This window comes from Heloderma suspectum, chromosome 2, assembly GCF_057233095.1.
Source record: "Heloderma suspectum isolate Gila_16-S chromosome 2, 16-S_ref, whole genome shotgun sequence".
NCBI lineage: Eukaryota > Metazoa > Chordata > Lepidosauria > Squamata > Helodermatidae > Heloderma > Heloderma suspectum.
Window position 1 is genome coordinate 48,570,822 of NC_139459.1, and position 21,180 is coordinate 48,592,001.

The 21,180-nt window shown below is 42.6% G+C and overlaps 1 protein-coding gene and 1 pseudogene across 9 annotated transcripts in view; both read right to left on the minus strand.

The window, feature by feature from the left end:
- Positions 1 to 1,813: 1,813 nt before the first annotated feature.
- POLK (DNA polymerase kappa) overlaps positions 1,814 to 21,180 on the minus strand; it is a 107,084-nt gene continuing 87,717 nt past the window's right edge. For all 9 annotated transcript variants that reach the window (XM_084833444.1, XM_084833442.1, XM_084833446.1 and 6 more), the window contains 6 exons: positions 18,820 to 18,852; positions 17,454 to 17,547; positions 13,841 to 14,012; positions 11,152 to 12,000; positions 3,175 to 3,226; positions 1,814 to 3,061 (listed from right to left, as the gene is read on the minus strand). In XM_084833444.1, coding sequence (XP_084689570.1) covers positions 2,977 to 3,061; positions 3,175 to 3,226; positions 11,152 to 12,000; positions 13,841 to 14,012; positions 17,454 to 17,547; positions 18,820 to 18,852 — 1,285 coding nt within the window. In that variant the 3' untranslated portion in view covers positions 1,814 to 2,976. The remainder of the gene's footprint in view (positions 3,062 to 3,174; positions 3,227 to 11,151; positions 12,001 to 13,840; positions 14,013 to 17,453; positions 17,548 to 18,819; positions 18,853 to 21,180) is intronic.
- Positions 6,838 to 8,800, minus strand: LOC146352198 (uncharacterized; annotated as a pseudogene).

A 21,180-nucleotide genomic window follows, 5' to 3' on the forward strand; every position in this document is an offset into this window, starting at 1 on the left:
AGACGTTTTATCCTAGAAGTGTCTAGTAAATGTATTACTACATTGTGGGCCTCAGACGGGTCTACAATGTCCTTAGAGCCAGTATGTAATAGGCCACAGACAACCCTAAAAAGCTCCATTGGACATCATATGGAAGACTGAATAGAGACAGCAAAATGTTGTTTCTCTGCCTCTGACTGAGTATACCTTACCATAGGCACACACCAGTGTTTGACTGCACCCACTAGAAGTTCTTCTCCATCTTTACTCAAGCTGGCTCCTGTTTTGCTTCACTGCTCTCAGCTCTCGAGTATACCATGGAGCAGTATAAGCTCTACTCAGGAGAAGGCACTCAAGAGCAATCATGTCAACAACATTTCTGCATTCCACAAATCAACTGAGGTTTTGACACAAGAGCCAGCCATATCAGTTGAAAAACACTCAGTGGAAACCATCTGGAGCCATTTGCCTCCAGGGACAGACCATCTTAATAGGTCCCCCACCCTTGCAGAGGGGAAAAGCTGCCGTAAACCTCAGCTGATCGGTCCATGACAAAGGGACTGAAGCAAAGTCCCCCACCTTCAGATCACCATCTCCATGTCCAGTTGAGAAAACTAAGCCTAGAGTATGCCCGCTACCTGCATTGGGCTGATGACATGTTGTGACAGCCCCATGGTTGTCATGGAGACCATGAAATCCTGAGACACCCCAGACAAGATGCCCTCAGCATGAATGTCGACATCCTCCAGAACTGACAGATCTCAACAACACACCCTAGACCACCTCCGTCAGCTAGGGAATCTGTTGAGCAGTGAGGTGGGCAGTACACTGAGAGAATCCACAATCTGTCCCACTGACCCAGCATAAGGTGCAAACTCTCCAGACCAGTAGTCAAATGGACAGGGAGCCTGCAGAGGGAGATGTAATTCCTATAGACCATAGCAACCCCACTCCCTAGCCCTCAAGCCTATCCTGATGCTGAACTAAGTACCCCAGTGGGCAGAGCTGAGAGAGACCAACTCCTCCCTGCTCACCTACCCACGTCACGGTTATTCATGCCAGATCGGCCGCCTCACTGTTAAATCATGGATAAGGGAGGTCTTATTCTAAACTGATTTGGCATTTAAAAGCAACAACCTGTGGGTGGGGGGAGGGCCAGAACGTGGCACAGCTGTAACTGTCTGGGATGTGTTCCCCTAAGCTGGCTAGTCCTCCTCCCAACACCATCTCTCCCTTGACCCATATCCACACTAATTGCAGGCCTCTCAAGTCCCCCGATCTGGCCCCATACTGTCTCTCCCAGGCACATAACAAAATTTCATAAGAGAAACAGCTAACCCCACACATAAAAGCTGCAAAGTCCATCACCCTGATGTTAGGGGGCGGCCCTTGCCCTTGCATTCCCCCAAAGTGGCTCCCCCCAAAGGGACCTTTGCTATCACTTCTGCTGGGGTGCTGCCGCCCCACATCAGGGTGAGCAGATAACAAGAGCCACCACAGTCACTTTGAGCTCAGCAGGCTCAAATCAGCAGTAATCTGCCCCCTTTTCTCTCTCCAGCTCCAGCCTCGGAGGTAGCATCTCTCTCAAGCAGCAACACAGTGCCAGGCAAGGCCAGAAAGATGGTAAGTTGGCCCACCTGCTGCTGTAGGATGTCCCAGCTGCCTGCCTCTCCTTGGTTCATGGATCTAATGGCTAGCCCTTATTCTTTGAAATGTGGGGATTTGATGGCAAATGGGAGGCTTTTTGCCCAACTGTGAAACAATGGATGATGAGTTCACAGCAGTTTGCACCACAACAACTAAAACTATTTCACAGGACTGGCCATATAGAACTCGATAACTTGAAATAGTCCTTTTACTGCTAAAGCAGAAAAAATAAAGTACAGTTTTAATAGTGGTTATTCTGCTCATTTTGCATTACAGAATTTCACAATTTAAGAAATGGAGTCTCATAAGATTGTTTTGGAAAACATTCTATATTAATTTAAATTATTTTGGAAAATATATTAATTGTGAATGAATACCATTGAATACCATTATTTTAAAACATATACACAATTTATATAAACACAGAATACATATAACATTGCTTTCTTCATATTGTTTAAAATATGGTTGGTAAATTCCCTTCACTTAAGAGTTAAGTGTCCTTTATCATACCATTATGAAATTAATTATTTTAAAAATAGGCAGGAAGGCAAGATTTACTTCATTATATAATTTCCTATCCTGTTTTTCTTACGCTGAATCTATTACACTGCCACAGTCTTAGTGATATCAACTGATCTAATTTAATAAGTGAATTGCCCTGTTAAAGTGAAGTCTGTCGTTTGGGAAAGGCAGAGCATGCTTTGGACAACTGCACTGAAAACAGTTTTCTATGAAATCACAGAACAGAAATGGTACAGGCAGTACAACAGAGTGGATTAATTTAAATCAAGGCAGCTAGGATTTCATCTGAGTGCGCGTCTATGTGTGGTTCTGTATAGGCAAGACCTAAAGTGTCTGAATTTAGGGTGCTAAATATATTATGATTACACAAGGTGCCATCACTTCCTCCTGGGTGAACTAAATCTTAAATCTTGGCCTTACTTCCCATTCATCAAAAGCTCAAATTTAATAACATGATTTATGAAGTAGATCTGTTAATTACTAGCTGAAACCATAATCTTTTCACTTTTCTTTCATATCCAATAATTATGAAAATAACAGCCATCAGTATCAAGTTATATTGAGAATTGCTGACTTTTAAAGAAAGACTTAGTACTCCTAAAGAAAGGACATCTTGTTCACCAGCCTAAACAAAGTCAACATTCAGTACATTTTCATTCTTCAAAATATGAAAGGGCAACTATCTGAGAGTAAAATGTTACTTTGGATAGTGCAAAATTATCTATAAAATCTATAAACAATGGAGGAAGCCTGAGCAACATATTTTACATCCAAACTATTGAACCATAACAATGATCAAAATGACCCTCTTAAAATATACTGTATTCATTTGAAAAATGTCTCTATAGTGCATTTAGAATTGTTTGACTTGGCTTTTTTGGATGTTGACTCGGGAACCATTGTTCCAGACCTGAAATTAAAGAAAAAATACATATCAGTAATTAAACTGCAGTAACAGAATGGTTGATAGCGTTACATTCTAAACACTGAAATAAAAGTTCACTTAGCACACACAGAGCTTACCGTTTTATCCCTATTGTGGAGTTTGTATCACGTTGTCCTCTGTCCAAGATGCCTGAAGAAAAATATGGAATATACACAGTATTTTAATTGAAAACTAGAACGTATTCTTTGAGAATCATGTAAAACCAAAGGGAACCCACAAAAACTTCAGAGGAGAGTTCTACGACACTACCTTTCCCTTTCTAACCCCATTATTGCCTCCCTCTGACATCCCCTACAACTCCCCTGTTCACCCTTCCATTTATATAATTCTTGCCATCATGCTTGAGGTGGCGGGGGGGGGGGGGACATCTGGCTTTGAATTACTCAGATTAGATAAATATAAGAAATTCCGCTAGTGATTTTCAAGAGTGGATCTTCTTCCATTCTTAAGAGGCAAAGGAGGAAGTAAGACAAAAAGCCCCTGCAGTAGATTCAGGGGCAACAAGGGATCTCAGCCCGCTTTGGAATCCCCCTGCCCCCTTGTTGAGCCCAAGTCTCGGTGGGAGAACTCAGTTCCAATGAGGCCAAGCCACCTGAGTCATTGCAATCAGTTCAGGGACAAAGGTGGGATGAATGGGGGTGAGGGAAGGATAGATTCAGAGGAATCACATGGCAGTATGCACTTCTGAGACCAAGCAAACCACAGGTTGTTTATCCAGGGGTAAGGTTGGCTTAGTGTGATCAGCTAACTATGTTCAGTCCAGTGAGGTTCCAATACAAGTAATTGGGAGCTTGTGTTAGGTTGAGTGGAGGCGACAGCAGATCTCCTTGCACTGGTGGGCACAGGGCTGGCTCATTTTGAAGTCTCCCAATACATTTTTTCTTCCAAAATATGGGATCTTGTACCCTGCCTGATCTCCTACTTTGCTGTCTTTCACATCTGCATGCAAACAACAGAAGTGACAAATACATATCTAATACAGGACTTTCAGGCCTAAAAATTATTTAGGATAAGGGTTAAAGTATGGGACATTTATTTCCTATACTTTAACTGACAGTTGAAGCCTCTCTTTTATAGACAAAATAAACTACTTGGTTACATTATAAAATACAGGCACTAATAACCTCGAGACTGGATTACTTCAATGCCCTCTATGTGGGGCTGCCCTTAAGGTTGGTCCAGAAGCTGGAGCTAGTGCAGAATGGAGCAGCTCAGCTGTTGTCAGGAGATGCCCCTTTTCAGCATATAACTCCTTTTCTAAGAGAAATGTACTAGCTGCGTATTTGCTACTGGGCCAAGGCTGAGGTTTTACTACTAGTGTATAAAGCCCTAAACAACTTGGGATCAGGTTATCTGAGAAAATGCCTTCTCCCTTATCAATCTGTCTGGTCACTGAGGTCATTGTATGCTTCTGCATGAACCCATGGCTCAATGGCAGTAGACCTGGACTACAGTCCTCAGCATGGTGGCTCCCTTTTTGTGGAACCTGCCTCTGGAGGTCAGGCAGGCACCTGCGAAAGACATCTTTATTTCAAGAAGCCTTCCTCGACTGACCAGCCACAAGTTTTTTTAATAATCTGTTTATAAAAACATTTAGTATGGTCTTTTATTCTTTTTATCTTTTATTGTTCACCACTCTGGAATTTGTTTATACACAGAGCAGTATACAAACGTTATACACAAATAATAAATAGAAAATAGCAAATAAAAAACAAAACCAGACAGTTAGAGATAACGAAAATAAGAATAAAAATCTCAGCAGTTGAAAATAGCCTCACTGAACAACAACAAAAGCTCCCTACGAGACTACCACAATGGTGGTCGAAAGAGAAATGAGGGAATAGGCGAGAACCTGCTAGGGACATGCACACTGGGACGGTGGAAAAGGGTTCCCACTAAAAATTCCTCAGCTATAGAAGTTACCTGAACAGGGCTCCACACAGGTGAAGAACCCATATGTGTGATGCACAGAGACCACAAAGAATAACTTTTTACCAAAGGATGAAATATAATATGGCCAAGTATTTTCAAAACAATGGAGTCACAATTCTAAAACACAGTGCATGTTTACTTGGAAGTAAGAACATAAAGCATACATGTATAGAAATCCCTCTTTCAAACGCCATCAATGTCGCTATCGCTGTGATTGAGTGCATCTTTACCGAACCAGACAACTGTAAGCCCTGTAGTTCACAAGAGAGCTTAATAACTTGAACTACCCAAGATGCTAAGCACTGGGAGAAGACAGGGAGTCCTTTCTTAGATCTCCCATAACAGATGAACAAGTGCTGGGATCGCGGAAACGATTCCATCCTAGCTTTATAGAACGCCAAAGCCCTGCGAACATCCAAGGTGTGCAGCGTCTTTTCAATCACTGTCAAGGGCGAGGTGAAAAAGGCAGGAAGAACAATATCCTGACCCAAATGAAAACTCAAAACCACCTTAGGAAAGAAAGCAATGTCTGGACGAAGTACAACTTTGTCCCTATGAAAGCATAAGTATGGATTGTCCACTTGAAGGGCACATAACTCTCCAGAGCATCGTGCCAATGTGATGGCTACCAAAAACACTACTTTTAGCAAAAGAAGATGAAAATCCATTGTAGCAAGTGGCTCAAATGGTTTTTTGGTAAGCACATGCAGCACTACAGACACGCTTCATGACAGTACCGGAGGTTTTACTGGAGGAGCAAGATTTCTAACTCCCCTCAAAAACTGACAGATCAGAGGATGCAGGGAAACCAAGGAAACATTGTTAGCAAGACAGGAAGCTGAGATGGCTGCTACATGAACTCTCAGAGAACAACTTCTAAGTCCTTGCTCATGAAGCAAGAATAAAAACTTCAGAATATCCTGTATAGTACAACGGACAGGATTGTAGCCATTGTCTCAAGCAAAGAGAGTAAAACGTGACCATTTACTTGCATAAGATTTTCTGGTAGCACGTTTCCTAGCTGCCTCAAGAACAGCTTGGAGTGAAGCAGGTAAGTCTATCCGGTCTACTGCCAGATCCTCCACACCATGAGACATAATGTTAGTAATTTTGGATGTCTCTTTGCCTCTGTCCCTGGACAGCAGTACTGGTGTCGACGAAAGCTGAAGATAGTCCCCTCTGGACCAACAGAGGAGTTTGGCAAACCAAGGCTGCTTGGGCCACCACAGTGCAATTAGGATGCGTTCTGCTTCATCTTTCTCTGTCTTGGCGGACACTCGGGTGAGAAGAGGAAATGGTGGAAACATGTAGAGGAAACCTCCCCTCCAATTCCTGGCAAAGGCATCTACAAGAGATCTTGTACCTCTGCCCGCTCGGCTGCAGAAACTGTGACACACAGCGTTCTCCAAAGCAAAGAGGTCCAAGGAGGGGCAACCCCACCAGTGAAATAGGCAGCTGTGGACGCTCAAATTTAGGAAGCGATTTAGATGCGATGATTACGAAGGACGACTTCAAAAGCCTTCAAGGCTTTGTCGACTGCAAGCAACTCTAGGCCACTGATGTGGTTGTTCGCCTCTGCCTTTGACCATAGCCCTTGTAATCTGAGTTGTTCGCAATGCGTGCCCCAACCTAGCATTGAGGCATCCACTGTGATTGTTAATGCTGGTGTGGGACGTTGGAAAGGCAGGCCTTGTAGGAGGTTCGATGCCACAGTCCACCATCGTAGTGAAGCCAAGACCGCAGAAGGGAGCCAAAGCCTGACTCTCCGCAAGTCTTGCCGCAGGTTGAATGCCCTGTTAAACCAATTCTGCAACGTCCTCATATAAAGGCGAACATATGGGACCACTGCAGTTGTAGCCTCCATCAGCATACAGCAGGCTAGAACATCGGAAGCAAGCTGTATTAACACTTATGCTTGAACTCTAGGAAGAAACTCCCAACCCTTCTGGGAATTGATGGAGGTTTCGATGAACTGGACAACTTGGGATGGCACTAAAAACAATTTCTCCATGTCCACATACAAGCCGAGGCCTTTCAGCAATTCCAGCGTAAGTTGAATGCTTTTCTGTAAATGGTTCTTTGATTGAGCAACTAGGAGCCAATTGTCAATGTAAGGATAGATCTGGACCCCTTGAAGCCTGAGATGGACACACACGTGGCCATGCATTTTGTGAAGACCCATGGAGCTGTAGCAAGCCCAAATGGCAGCACCCTGAAATGGTAGGCAAGACCGTTGACTGAGAAGTGGAGAAAACGCTGACTGAACTCCTCTAATATGAAAGTACACGTCTTTCAGGTCGATGGTTGCAAACCAATCTCCTATCTGCAGCAAGGGTAGGATCGAAGCCAATGTGGTCATTTTGAACTTTTTAGGTGGAATGAACAGATTGACCCCTCTGAGATCCAGAATTGGCTGAAGCCTGCCATCCTTTTTGGGCACCGCAAAATAGCAGGAATAGAAGCCCTTGTGCAACTCCATTGGAGGGACCGGTTTGATCACTCCCTTCAAAAGAAGCTTGTCCATTTCCTCTAGGAGCAGTGGAGATGAAGTTGATTCCGCAATGCCTGAAAAAGGTGGAAGAGTGTCGAACTTGATTTTGTAACCTCGACGAATGAAAGCGAGGACCCAGGAGTCTGTTGTTATTAACTGCCAAGCTAGAAGAAAGGCCACAAGATGGTAACTAAAGAGAGAATGGTCCGGGAGATAAGGTACAGGAAACAGGCAGTCAAAAGCATTTCTTCGTATAGTCCATTCTCCTGCGAGAAGACTGAAAGCGTGACATCAAGGCAAACTGACGTTTTTGTTGATAGGCTGGCTGCTGGCGTGTCTGCCAATCTTGTTGAGGCTGAGGCTGGATGAAAGACAACTGATGGTACCAGCGGCATTGTCGAAAGGCTGGTTGAACCTGTGACAGTCCCATTTTCCATGCCGTGGTCTTTGCCTTCGACATAGTATCCATGGCCTCATCTGTCCTGGAATTAAATAAACCTTCACCGTCAAATGAAAGGTCTTCAATTTGGGAGCGTGCCTCTTGTGTGAGACTTGCCAATCGCAGCCACATGTGCCGTCAGAGCGCAATAGCTCCCACAATTGCCTTGGCATCACAATCAGCTTGGTGCCAAGTGATGTTAATCTGTTGCCTCGCAAGCTTAGTCACCTCAAACTGGAAAACATGTGCCAACTCAAGCTGATTGTCTGGGAGATAGTCACACAGGGAGCCAATCTTCTCCTACAAGAAGAGTTGGTGCTTCACCACAACCACTTGGTAGTTTCTAACTCTCAAACCAAGGGAGGCAGAAGAATATATACACCTGCCCATTAAGTCAAATCTTCTACTCTCCTTGCCTACTCGAGAAAAATGGACTCGATTAGATCTTCCCTGCGATGACTCTGCAATAACCGAGTTAAGAGGAGAATGAGTAAATAAAAATCTTGCATCCTTTTCCTGAATCCTATTCATGGTCTCCAGCCTTTTAGAAGTTGGAGTCACGGAAGAGGGTGCTTTCCAAGAAAGCTGTACAGTCTGGAGTAAGGCAAAAAGGGAATCGCCAACGGAGTGCTAGAGTCGGTATGAAGGACACCGAATACCGAATCTTTGACTCTGTCCACCGGTTGTTGAGTCTCAAGGCCTAGAGATTGGGCCATTCTGGAAACTTGTTCAGAAAAATGTCCCATCTCTTCTAAAGGAGAGGATGGGTCCTGAGAACCCACCACAACTTCAGGTGACTAAAGTGATAATAGAACGGGGGAAACCAAGGCAGAGTCCAATTGGTAGTCTTCCCTCAGAGAACAAGAGGAGTCCCTCCAGACCTGTCTCTCATCATCCTTAGAAGTCCCTGCTTGAGGAAACAAAGAAGCTACTCTGAGCTCACCCACTTTGTGAATCTCGGATGTCCTGGGAGCCAATGATAGAGGAGGTAGTGGAGGAAACTGAGGAGCAGGCAGCTGCAATACAGAAGGAGGCGCCCCCACCACAGTCGGAGGAGGCAGTGGTGGCATAAAACTTCTGCACCCGATGGTCGAGCTGGAGAAGAGTGCTCCCAGTGATGATGCGCCACTCCCTGGTAGGGATAGTGACCATACAGATGGAGATGGTAATGATAGTAGTTCCAATCATCCCATTCACGGCAATGTCTCAGGGGATAGGACCAATCCAACCGTCGATCCCAGTCAGAATGAGGAGACCGTGATCTCTCTCTAACATACATCCGTCTATGGACAGGCACCCCTTCGCCTTCATGAGAATAAGCCAGGCAGACTGATTGTGGAGACAGCACCCAGTTCCGCTCCCGTACTAGAACCTGCTCAATGTCCCCTTGATCCCAAGTCGGTGTCGAGTCTCTTATCTCACCTACCAAAATAGAAGCCATTGGCACTGTGATGTCGATACCAAAGGTGCTGAAACCATTGGAATTGGTGAATCCAATAGTGGAGGAGGAGCCAGCAGGCAAACTGATGACTTAGGCAGAGAAGCGACATTTTTTAGACTCTTTCCTCTTTTTCTTTTTCGCTTTGAAAGAATGGGAGGATCTCACCTTTTTTGATATTTTCTTTGCAAGATAGGGCGTCAAAGATCGGCCTGGGGTTGGTGGGTCAGAGCGGCCCATGGCTAGAGCCAGAGCTGAGACGGTGAAGTCACCAACTTCTCACTAGTCTCTGTCCTCCTGAGGAGGCTTATCCGCCATCTTAATCGCAGTTATTGAGTGATCCGTCCCTGATGCCATAAGATTCTTAGGGTGTCTGCTGCTTTTAAAGCCTTCTCCCAAAGAATCACCTTGAGCCTGTTGGCACAATTTTTTCTAGCTTGCTTGCCAAATGACATACAGTGGTGACAAGCCTCCACAATATGTCCTTCACCTAGGCAAAGTAGGCACAGTGAGTGACTGTCTGTGGGAGGCAATTTACCCCCACAACGAACGCACTTCCGAAAAGGGGTCTTAATGGCCATATGCTCTCAGGCGACACATGATCAAACAATCACCTATCACCAAACCAAATAAGAATGAAATAAAACAGATAACTGTAAAGACAGAGGTAGCTAGAAAAGAAAGAAGAGAAAGCAGGAAAAAAATTCAGAAATCCCCTCAGCACAGTCCGAAGACCAAGAAGTCCCTTCAGTCGAGCACTACCACAATGGCGGTCAACGAAGAACTGAGGGTTTGAGCGGGAACCCGGGAAGGGTTCCCGACAAAACTAAGGAACTGAGGGTTCCCGACAAAATTCCTCAACTACAGAAGTTTCCCAAATTGAGGCTCCGCACAGGTGCAGAGGCCATTTGTGTGATGCACAGAGGCCACGAAGAAGTATGGGCCTTACTCCCAGGTAAGTAGGCACAAGATTGCAGCCTTACTCAACAATAATTCCCTTTAATTGTTATTCAATAAAGTAAGAGTCTTACTTTGAGCAAGTTTTCCCATTATTTTTGCTATGTCTTTTTCTGAATACATCAAAAACATCTCTATTAACATTATATTCTTCCAATTGATACTTAACGTTTATAAAGCTTTATGAAGGATATTCAAAGAAGCTACATTCAAAGATGTATTTCTTTCACTACTACATATTTACTTCTATGATTTAGATATTCATTGCTATCACCACTAATAAACATGGGAAGTAATCTTTATACTGTTAAATACATGTTCCTCTATTTTCTATTTTCTTAATGGAAATGTTGATGCTTGGTTTATAAAACAGATTTCAAAATGAAATAAAACAGATTTCAGAGTGATTCAAAACATGTAGTACTACTAGTGGGGTTGTACTCTTTGAGATAAGCCACTAGCATTTGGTTTACCAATAGGGGAACAAATATGAGACATACTCTAGATAAATCAAAGGTAGGAATAATTCAACCTGTAACTTCCCCATAACAGGGACAAACGAAGGATAGGCAGCATCTATGTCATTTCTAGTTCCTCAGAGTTCATGAAGTTGATTTTAGTTTTTCTGAAGAAAACTTAAGCCAATTTCTTAAAAAACAGGAAAAAACTGATATATATAAATTCGCTTTACTGAGATCTCATATACATTCACTTGCTGCATCATATTCAAGGTCCTAGTTTGTTCAAGATACTCCTTAAAACACTTTAAAAGAATGACTGGTAAACTAAATACTCACCCACACTTTTTGAATTTTCTGTCAACTGCTTGATAATGTCGTTATTTAAACAAACATCCACATGCCTATTAAATAATGTAAGATCTTTTGTTTTTTGTTCTAAGTTGCAGACTGGACATACTAAAATTTTGTTTTCAGTAGCATCAGAAAAACATGGCAAATTGATTTCCAAACAACTGGACTCTTCAAAATCTTCTTTATTCACTGATAAGACATTGGAAGAAAAGTCCTGTTTTCCATGCATACCAAATACAAAGTCACTAGAAAGGCTATTTCTACTCTCAGTACTGTTTTCATCATCTTGCAGCTTAGGAAAAACATCTGTGCTACTATTGGTAGCAAGATCAACTACATCTGTTGATTGTACTTCAATCCATGGCTTGCTTGTTTTATTTTGTTGATACTCTCTCTTTTCCCTGTCCAGAGACAGATCAGTTGTATTTTCCCATGATTTGCTGTTATTTGTAATTTCTGCATCATCTTTTTCTAATGTTCCACTGAGGCACTTGTCAATATGCCTATTAAATTCCTCTAAAGTACTATCTTGATGTTTTTCAAAACAAACAGGGCAAATGAAGATCTGATGTTCATTATCCTTTCCTTGCTCAATTGATGTCATATCTTGTAGCTGCTGCTTGTTTGAAGACTCTTGATTGGCGTGCTGTCTTGTAGCTCGTTTTTTATTGAAAAAACTTTCCCTCTCAGGTGCTTTTGGAAAACTTTCCTCAACAGATTTCCTAAAAGAGAGCCTAGAAGCACTGACTTGTTTTCCTGGTTCTAAGAAATTAATAATGGTCTTTTGTTGATATTTCTTTTCTCCTTCATTTAGAAAAGCAGATACTCGTATACCTGAATATGACAAACAAGCCACATAAAGTTGAACGGCAGCAGAGTTTTAAAAAATCTCATTGAAATCAACAAAACCTAGGTAAATGCAATTCGGTGCAGAACTGCAATCTAATCCCATACATGAAACAGAAACTTTTGCAAATAGATCATTTTAATAAACCTCACTAGGGAATCCTGACATCTGCATGCTATTCTAATCACTGGACTGGATCTAGACTAGCAGGGCTATCCTATGGTCCCTGGGACAGCATCCCAGGGGCCACAGGAGAGATTGGAGATCCCCCTCTGAGATCAGAGACAAAGCTTCTATCTTGGAGGAGGCGCTCCAATCTCGGATTCCCCCTCCCTACTCTATGGAAAGATCATCTCTTCAGCACTGGAAAGGAGGAAAAGGAGAATCATGGTGTGGGCAGAGCAGGGGAGACTCTGGATTCCCCGCAACAGGGGGAAACATTTAGACCAGCCCTGGAGCACTTGAAATGGGAGGGAAATGATAAAAAAAGAGGAAAAGCAGCAAATATCACTCCTCCCTCACTGCCCAACAGGACAACTCCCGAACTCCCCTGCCCAATAGGACTTTGAAAATATTGGAGTGCTCTGACATAAAGATGGGATTGTGCCTTAAGATAGTTTCATTCAGTTCCCATTGAAATCAGTGGAACTTCAGTTAGCTAGGACTAACTTTCGGTGGGACCTAAATATGACCCATTATGAATTCCAAAGTTTATAAAACATTATTGCATTTCAACATATGTGATGCCACAAACTTCATACCATTGTATATATCTTATAAAATACTTATTCTTTGAACCTGATCTCTTAGGACAGCTGATTTTTAAATGTTAAGAAATATAAAAGCAAGCTTAGAACTCAAAATGCAAAGTCCCTCCTGCTGCTAAGGAAAGCAAAGATTAATAGAATTTGCTAAGTTAGCAAGCTTTATGCTAAATATAGCATTTAGATTTTTGTGGTATTGGGATTTTCTGTGGCAAGTAACGGCTGAGTAGCAGGACAAGAGTTACATGGATAAAGGGAAACAGAAAAGTATTGTGGGTGGAAAACCATGAACATGTAGCGATGCAGCATCATTATCTCTTAAAGGAAGCTTTTTGCTGACACAGCCTAGAGGATTTCAGCTGCACCCCCACAAACATGAGGGTCTGCTTTCTTTTCATTTAAGTTAAAAACTGATATTCTGAGAAACTGAATTGTGCATGGAATCTAGGCTGGATCCAGATTTAGGTGCATGTAACAGAGCAGGTGGGAAATGACTTCCCTGCCCTCTCCTCCCCATGGCAGCCCCTCCAGCCCCCTGAAAATTCTACATAGTTCATCAGAGGACCCTGCTAAATGGGGTACACTGGGGTGCTCACAGAAGGTACCTTCACCTAATTTTCAGGGTTCTCCTCTTCCTCTGCACCAAAAGCTACCCCAACCCTCTGTGCAGCATTTTGGGGGGGGGGGCAGAGTGGCTGCCATGAGGAAGAGGAAGTCTGTTTCCACCAGCCCTGTTGCATGCGCCTAAGTCTAGACTCAACCCACTGGGTGGTGACAATCAGTCCTGTTCATACCTAATGAGGCACCAAACCTCTGACCTCCAGAAAGCCAAGTAATTGCAAATAAGATGCAAATGTTGTTTGAAGGGAAGAAGTAAGGATTCTTATATTTTAAGAAAAGAAGTGTAATAATGGCACATGGTTATCATGACTGTCTTTTCTTTGAAACATCCAGTGCTACTATGTTGCAGAATTTTTTAAAAACTGTGTTTGATTTTCAAAAAAATAACAGATAAAAATGAGTTATAACAAACCAACAATACAATTGCTAAAGTGATATTTACCCATCAGTCTTAGGCGTAAAGGTTGTGGGCTGACACCCTCCATTTCTGACCTAAGCAACTCTTTAGTAACAGCAAATATTTCTTCTTCAGTAGAAACTGCAGACAGTACTGTAGTAGCTCTTGTCTTCACTTCAAAGTTTACGTTCTTCAACTTTAAAGTTACAGTTCTAGCCTATTAAAAACAACAAGCCTTCTCAAACAGAAGGTTTAGAAGCTTCTCTGATGCTGCACTATTCTGAGATCAGAGATATAGTTTTGCAATAAGGTACACAAACCCCCTTAGCTGAATTTTCACTGATGTTTTATTTGCATTATACCTTTATACTTAGGGCTGTCAAGCAAGTGATCATTCAACTGCCTTGCTTTTGTCGGTATTGATAAAAAGATGTATATGCATTCCTCAGGTTGTCATAATCTAATGAAAGCCAGGGCACGGCTGGCTATACCTCCTAAAAATAGGAGCAGGCTCAGTTTTTAACAGTTCTAGTAAAGTTTTAGAATCAAAAGATAAAAGATGAAAATTGGAAAGGCAACCCTGCTCCTCTGAAGAAACAGGGCACAGGACTGGATATCATTTTCCCCAAAGGGAGGAAAAGTTCAGTTAGCCCTTGCAGATATCATTGCAGTGGGGAGAAAGCCTATCCCTGGTACTGGGTAGCCCACCTTTCACTGAGGGGAAAGCTGGGGGCAAACACACTGGAGCTGTTCGCACAACATGACAAACCACTGTGGGTTATTTAATCCATGGTGAGGGTGAAGTGCATGTGGGGCACATGCCTCTCCCATTTTGAATATGCAAGCTTCGCTCAAGAACTGTCATGTTGTACTTCAGCTGGTCCAAAATAGGGCAGCAAGATTAACAGGGACTGGCCTGCGAGCTCATATTACGCCAGTACTTTTTCAGCTGCACTGGCTGCCAGTCCATTTCCGGGCCCGATTCAAAGTGCTGGTATTAACATTTAAAGCCCTTAACGGCTTGGGGCCAGGTTATCTGAAGGATCGCCTCCTCCCATATGTGCCTGCCCGGACCTTAAGATCATCGTCAGAGGCCCTTCTCCGTGAGCCCCTGCCAAAGGAAGTGAGGTGGGTGGCTACTAGGAGGAGGGCTTTTTCTGCTGTGGCACCCCAGCTCTGGAATGGGCTCCCTAGTGAGGTTCGCCTGGCACCTACATTGTATTCCTTTCAGCGCCAGGTGAAGACCTTTTTATTTTCCCAGGCATTTTAGCATTTTGGCTTTCTAAACTTTTAGCTTTGCTGTTTTAAATCTGTATTTTAAACTCCTGCACTGCTGCTAGGTTTTATTGTGGTTGTATTGTTATATTGTGGTTTTAATGTTCTATATATTTTAAATTGTTTTATTGTGTGCTGTTTGGTTTTAATTTTTGTGTGCCACCCAGAGAGCTTCGGCTATTGGGCGGTATAGAAATGAAATTAATAAATAAATAAATTTGTGCGAACCTGGCAAGCATGGGTTATGTGAGGGTTGTTTAACCCTCACATAACCCACACATGTTGGGTTTGCACAACACAACACCCACCGAGCAGGGCTGGATATGGAATCTGGCACCCATGGGTGCCATAGTTCATTGTGGGTTAAATAACCCACAACAGGTTATGCCACAATGAGCTGCGGCATGTCATCTGAACCCAGTCTCTGAGCAAAACACATAGAAGTGGATCAGAACACATCTCCATGCACTTCCTACAGTGTGCAGGCCTGTGCATCATAATGGATTTTGCTAGTCAATTAAAAAAATAGCATCTCTGTAGTTGTCATATTTGAGTAAAACAAACATGAAGACCATTAATGAGAAAATCTTTGCATTAATATACACAAAGATAAATTGTATTCACCAATAAGTATATGTACAGAGTTCACTTTACAACCACGTCATCAGCATTTAACACTTTTTCACAGGGGAGTATAAAAAAGCATATTTTATATCAATTATTTTATAAGAGATTAATCAAGTTGTGACACTACCTAATTTAGTTCTGGATTTGAGGCTGATTTAAAATACCACTTCATTGACTTTATATTGAGTACAGTTTAGAACAAAAGTAGTAACAAAATCAATTATGCCTCCCCTATTATCTGCTTAAGTAATCCAACATCCGGATATTGTTAAAGGGGTAGATAATATAGGGAGCCAGGAAGATGGAGACTTTGAGGAAACCAAACAGCCTCATAAAGCAGGTGAAAATCAAGTGCAACGCTAGTTATGGCCAGCTAGCTATGTGCTGCCTGCCTCTACATACAATTAGGACTATGGTCAGTGTCCATTACCCAAGCATCATAATATAAGCAAAGAAATGTTTTCCAATATTTATGTTATCTACACATATGCAAGCCAGTTAGAACACAGTTCTCTTCAAATTCATAATAAATTTTTAAAACTTTCCTCTGTGATTTTATCACATGATAGAGGGGAAAAGTAATAAAGCAAGGCAGCCATATGCTAGGAGCATTTAACTCAAAAGTGGAAAGGCCAAGACCTTTTATTTGGGATTTAAGCCTAGCAACTGAGATTCCTGCCTATAAAAGCTTAGGACATAACTATTGCAATGTGTTCCACACAGGGCTGACCTTGAACATTCTTCAGAAAATGGTGTAATTGCCTATTATGTTTAGTGTATTGGTTAAGTTCTGTTGTGGATTTATTGTTGTTAGCCACCTTAAACATGGAAAAGCAATATAAATGTAACAAATAAATAAGTGTAGGTAGTTCTGATTCTGGTTACTTGCTTCCTAAGTAGGTGCAGTGGGCGGGGGGGGGGGGGACAAGAAGGAATTGCTACAAGCATAATGTACCACCATACCAATTAACTTCCTAGCATGTTCTGAACACAATTCAAGCACAGTTTTAACTTTAAAATCTCTAAACAGCTTGGGCCCTGTATACTTTCAAGATCAATCCTTCATTTGTTCCATATTGTCACTTAAAGGTGACCTCTGTACATCAAGAGACCAAACTGTTGCCTCATCCTACAGCAACGCCCTTCAAAGGTCCATAAAAATTGCACATATCTTCTGGAAACAAATGTTTTGGAGCCAGAGATAAATGATATTTATATTATTATTTATATTATTTTAAATGTGTTTTGATTATGTGTTTGTAATTATTACTTTGCCCCAAGTATTCAGAAGGTGGCCTAGAAATTCCAATATATAAATAAGTAGTAGCTAAAATTCCTGTAGATACGTAGCTGAAGTTCAGTACATACAGTATACCATTCTCTATTAAGCTACAGTGTCTGCCTTGGGCTGCATCTATTATGAATTACATGAGAAGGAATAATGGTACACCCTTTAAATGTCTGATCATTATATGCTTGGCTAGAGTAAGACTGAAGGCAATCAATTACTGTTCCTTCTTTTGCTAATTAACAGCTTTTACTACAACATCTACTCTATGCAAAATTACTTGGTGAACTGATTTTTGTGAGACACAAGATAACTTCGGGCTAAATAAATTATTTCCTAAATTATTCCTGTTTCAGGAAAGCAAACAAAGCAACAAAAAAAAACTCCCCACAGAAGAACTATGCCAAGGGATGCAGAAGCCCTGAGTACTAATAAGTATGAGGAATTATTTATCATGACGTTACCTACTTTAAGTCCTTCCTTTTTCAAATCCTGAGCAAGCTCACTGCAAAGGTCTTGACACAGCCTGTATTGTTCTGCTGCACTTAATTCATTAAATGTCCTATGTGCCAAAAGGAAAAAAAAAAAACCAATAATCTCAGTAATGACCAAGAATGTTCTGTCCTCAATTATCACAGCAATTTATCATTTTTCTATTGACCCCTGTGGTGTACATATCGAAGTATTAAAGAGATCGATTTAAGCTATGCAAGAGAGATTTGCAAAAACTACTGAACCAAAAAAAAGGCTGTTTTATTCTGGCATTTAAAAAAAAAAAAAAACAGTATAAAATAGAGAATGATTATCAACTAAACTCAAGGAAACAGCCACAATATGGTTTCCTGTACACACTGCTGTATAACAAGCAAAGGAAGTGATGCTTGGGCACTGATGAAGCAGCCCAGCATGGGATGACTAAGTTACTCTCACTTAGTTCCCAATGAAATCAATGGAGGGAGCAATCCTACCGGGATAGGCAGCCGCCTCTGAACTCTGAGGCAACTGCCTATTCAATGCAGGGCAGGAGAAGTGTGAAGGGGATTGTCCTCTCCATGCTTCAGCTGCCCTGCATTGCAGCTAGACAGCCAATTTCAGCTGTCTAGCCGTGGGAAGGCGGAGCGGGGAAAGTGGCTGCCAGATGACACGTTGGATGTGTCGTACCAGCATTTCCGCTTTCTCTGCCATGGAATGCCCCCAGGAACGCCCCATTTTCGCCGCTCCGCACTCCTCTTCTGAATGCGGGGCCATTCTGCGCTGCCTGCAAGGCAGCACGGGAGAGGGGGAAGGTCAGTTCCTGGAAACCGACATATCTTACGGCTGTCTAGCTGCTGACTCGCAGCCATAGGATTGCGCCCTAAGTTAGTCATAACTAATTTCTTACACTGATTTCAATGGGACCTAAGTGCTACTAATTTAGGCCTTTTAGTAGAATGCCTAGATCTCAAATTGAGAAAGGCTCAAGTATGCTAGAATCACATAATTTCTATCTCCAAAGAACCAAAATCTATTTCTTCTTAAGCTGTTTAAGCACTTATAAAGCAATGTGTTTACAAGAATAAGTGTTGCACCAGTGTTTTCACAGATTATCACTAGCTTTATAAGGACAGACAACTGTCTATTCCTTTGATAAAGAAAGATTTAAACTGGACAGAGGAAATAGCAAGCCAAGCCAGAAACTCAGTATAATACAAGCACCTCCACACTTTATGAGGCAAGCGTGTTCGCCTCATCTACAGTAATGGTGTTTCCAGTACTAGGAAAAACTTTATTATACTTTTACTTAAGCAAATTCAAGGGGTGAGGTATATACATGGACATACATGTGAGTACATACCTTTCAGTACTCATACTTTTTCTTTCCCCATCCCTTTAAAAAGAAAGAAAAGTATAAATGTCCAGACAAGTGCTGTATTTATGGAAAAAAAATCATATTTCAATAGTGTGGGCCCAAGGAACAAACCCTCAAGATTTATGACCATTTTATACACACACACACACACACACACACACACACAGCAAGTAACAAAGCAATGCAAATTTTAATTACTATAACTAAATAGGATATAAAAGAAATAAGAATATCAGTAAAATTAATAGCATCTATGCCAACATGGAGCCACAGTTGATACCGGTCTGGTGGATGTAACTTTGGTTCTTGCTTGTCCAATTACAATGAATACTTTTCAAATTGTACAGCCCGAGGATGTGGACAGGATACTTGGAGAAATGAGGCCTACCACTTGTGTGCTGGACCCTTGCCCTGCCTGGCTTATAAAAGCAAGTGGGGGGCAGGGGGGACTGGCTGAGAGGGTAAGGGCAGTGGTGAATGCCTCTTTATGGCAAGGTGTGACTCCATCTTGCCTAAAGGAGAAGATGGTAAGACCTTTGCTTAAAAAAAAAAAAACACCTCCCTGAACCCTATTTCCAGCTAGTCTCCAATATTCCATTCTTGGACAAGGTGCTGGTGCATGCGGTGGCTTCACAGCTCCAGGGATTTCTGGATGAGATGGATTATCTAGATCCATTTCAATCTAGTTTCAGGCCTAGTTATGGGACAAAGACTGCTTTGGTCACCTTGGTAGACAATCTACACCCAGAACTGGACAGGAGGAGTGTGTCCCTATTAGTTTTACTGGACCTTTCAGCAGCTTTCATGGCACCATGAAAAGGACCATGGTAACCTTCTGGGGGATCTGTATGAAATGGGATTAGGAGGCACTGTTATATGGCAGCTCTGGTCAATCTTCAAAAGGCAAGGTGGTGCTGGGGGATTCCTGTTCAATGCCGCTGCTATTGGCCTGTGGTGTCCCTTAGGGTTCCACCTTATTCTCCCATGCTATTTAACATATACATGAAACCACTGGGAGTTTTGGGGTTCGATGCCACCAGTATGCTGATGACACCCAACTCTACCCATTTCCATCTAAATCCAAGCAAACTGTTCTTGTTCTAAATCAATCCCTGAAGTCAATAATGGATTTGATGAGGGAAAACAAACTGAAGCTTAATCCAGACAAGACAGAGATGTTCCTGGCCAGTCAAAAAGCAGATCAGGGAATAGGGATTCAACCTGTGCTGGATGGGGTTACACTCCCCGTGAAGACTCAGGCTTGCAGTTTGGGTGTACTTCTGGACTTGGCTCTGGATGCCTAGGTCTCAGTGGTGGCCACTGGTGCATTTGCACAGCTAAGGCTAGTGCACTAACAATGGCAATTTCTAGAGATGTCTGAGGTGGCCATGATAACACATGGCATACTTACAACTTGTTTGGACTACTGTAACCTGTTCTACATGGGTCTGCCTTTAAAAACTGTTCAGAAACTTCAGCTGGTCCAGAATGCTGCAGCCAGATGGTTGGCAAGGGCCAGTTACAGGGAGCACACAACTCCCCTGTTACAGCAGCTTCACTGGCTACCGATCTGATTCTGGGCAGAATTCAATATGCTGGTTATGACCTATAAAGCCCTATATAGCTTGGGATCAGGCTACCTGAAAGACCACCTTCTCCCATAAGAGCCTGTCTGATCCTTAAGATCTTCTAGAGAAGCCTGTCTTTCAAGACCGCCATCATTAGAGGCATAGAATCATAGAACAGTAGGGTTGGAAGGGGCCTACAAGGCCATCGAGTCCAACCCCTTGCTCAGTGCAGGAATCCAAGTCAGAGCATCCCTGACAGATGGCTGTCCAGCCTCGTCTTGAACGCCTCCAGTGTGGGAGAGCCCACTACCTCCCTAGGTCATTGGTTCCATTGTCGTATTGCTCTAACAGATGTTCAGCCAGAATCTGGCTTCCTGTAACTTGAGCCCATTATTCCGTGTCCTGCACTCTGGGATGATGGGGAAGAGATCCTGGCCTTCCTCTCTGTGACAACCTTGCAAGTACTTGAAGAGCACTATCTCTTCAAGTACTTGCCCAGTTCTTTCAGTCTCTTTTCACAGCGCTTTGTTTCCAGTCCCCTGATGATCTTTGCTGCCCTCCTCTGAACCCTCTCCAGCTTGTCTGCATCTTTCTTAAAGTGCGGTGCCCAGAACTGGACACAGTACTCCAGATGAGGCCTAACCAGTGCCGAGTAGAGGGGAACTTGTACTTCCCGGGATTTGGAAGCGATGTTTCTATTAATGCAGCCCAAAAGAGCATTGGCCTTTTCTGCAGCCACATCACATTGTTGGCTCATATTCCGCTTGTGATCTACAAC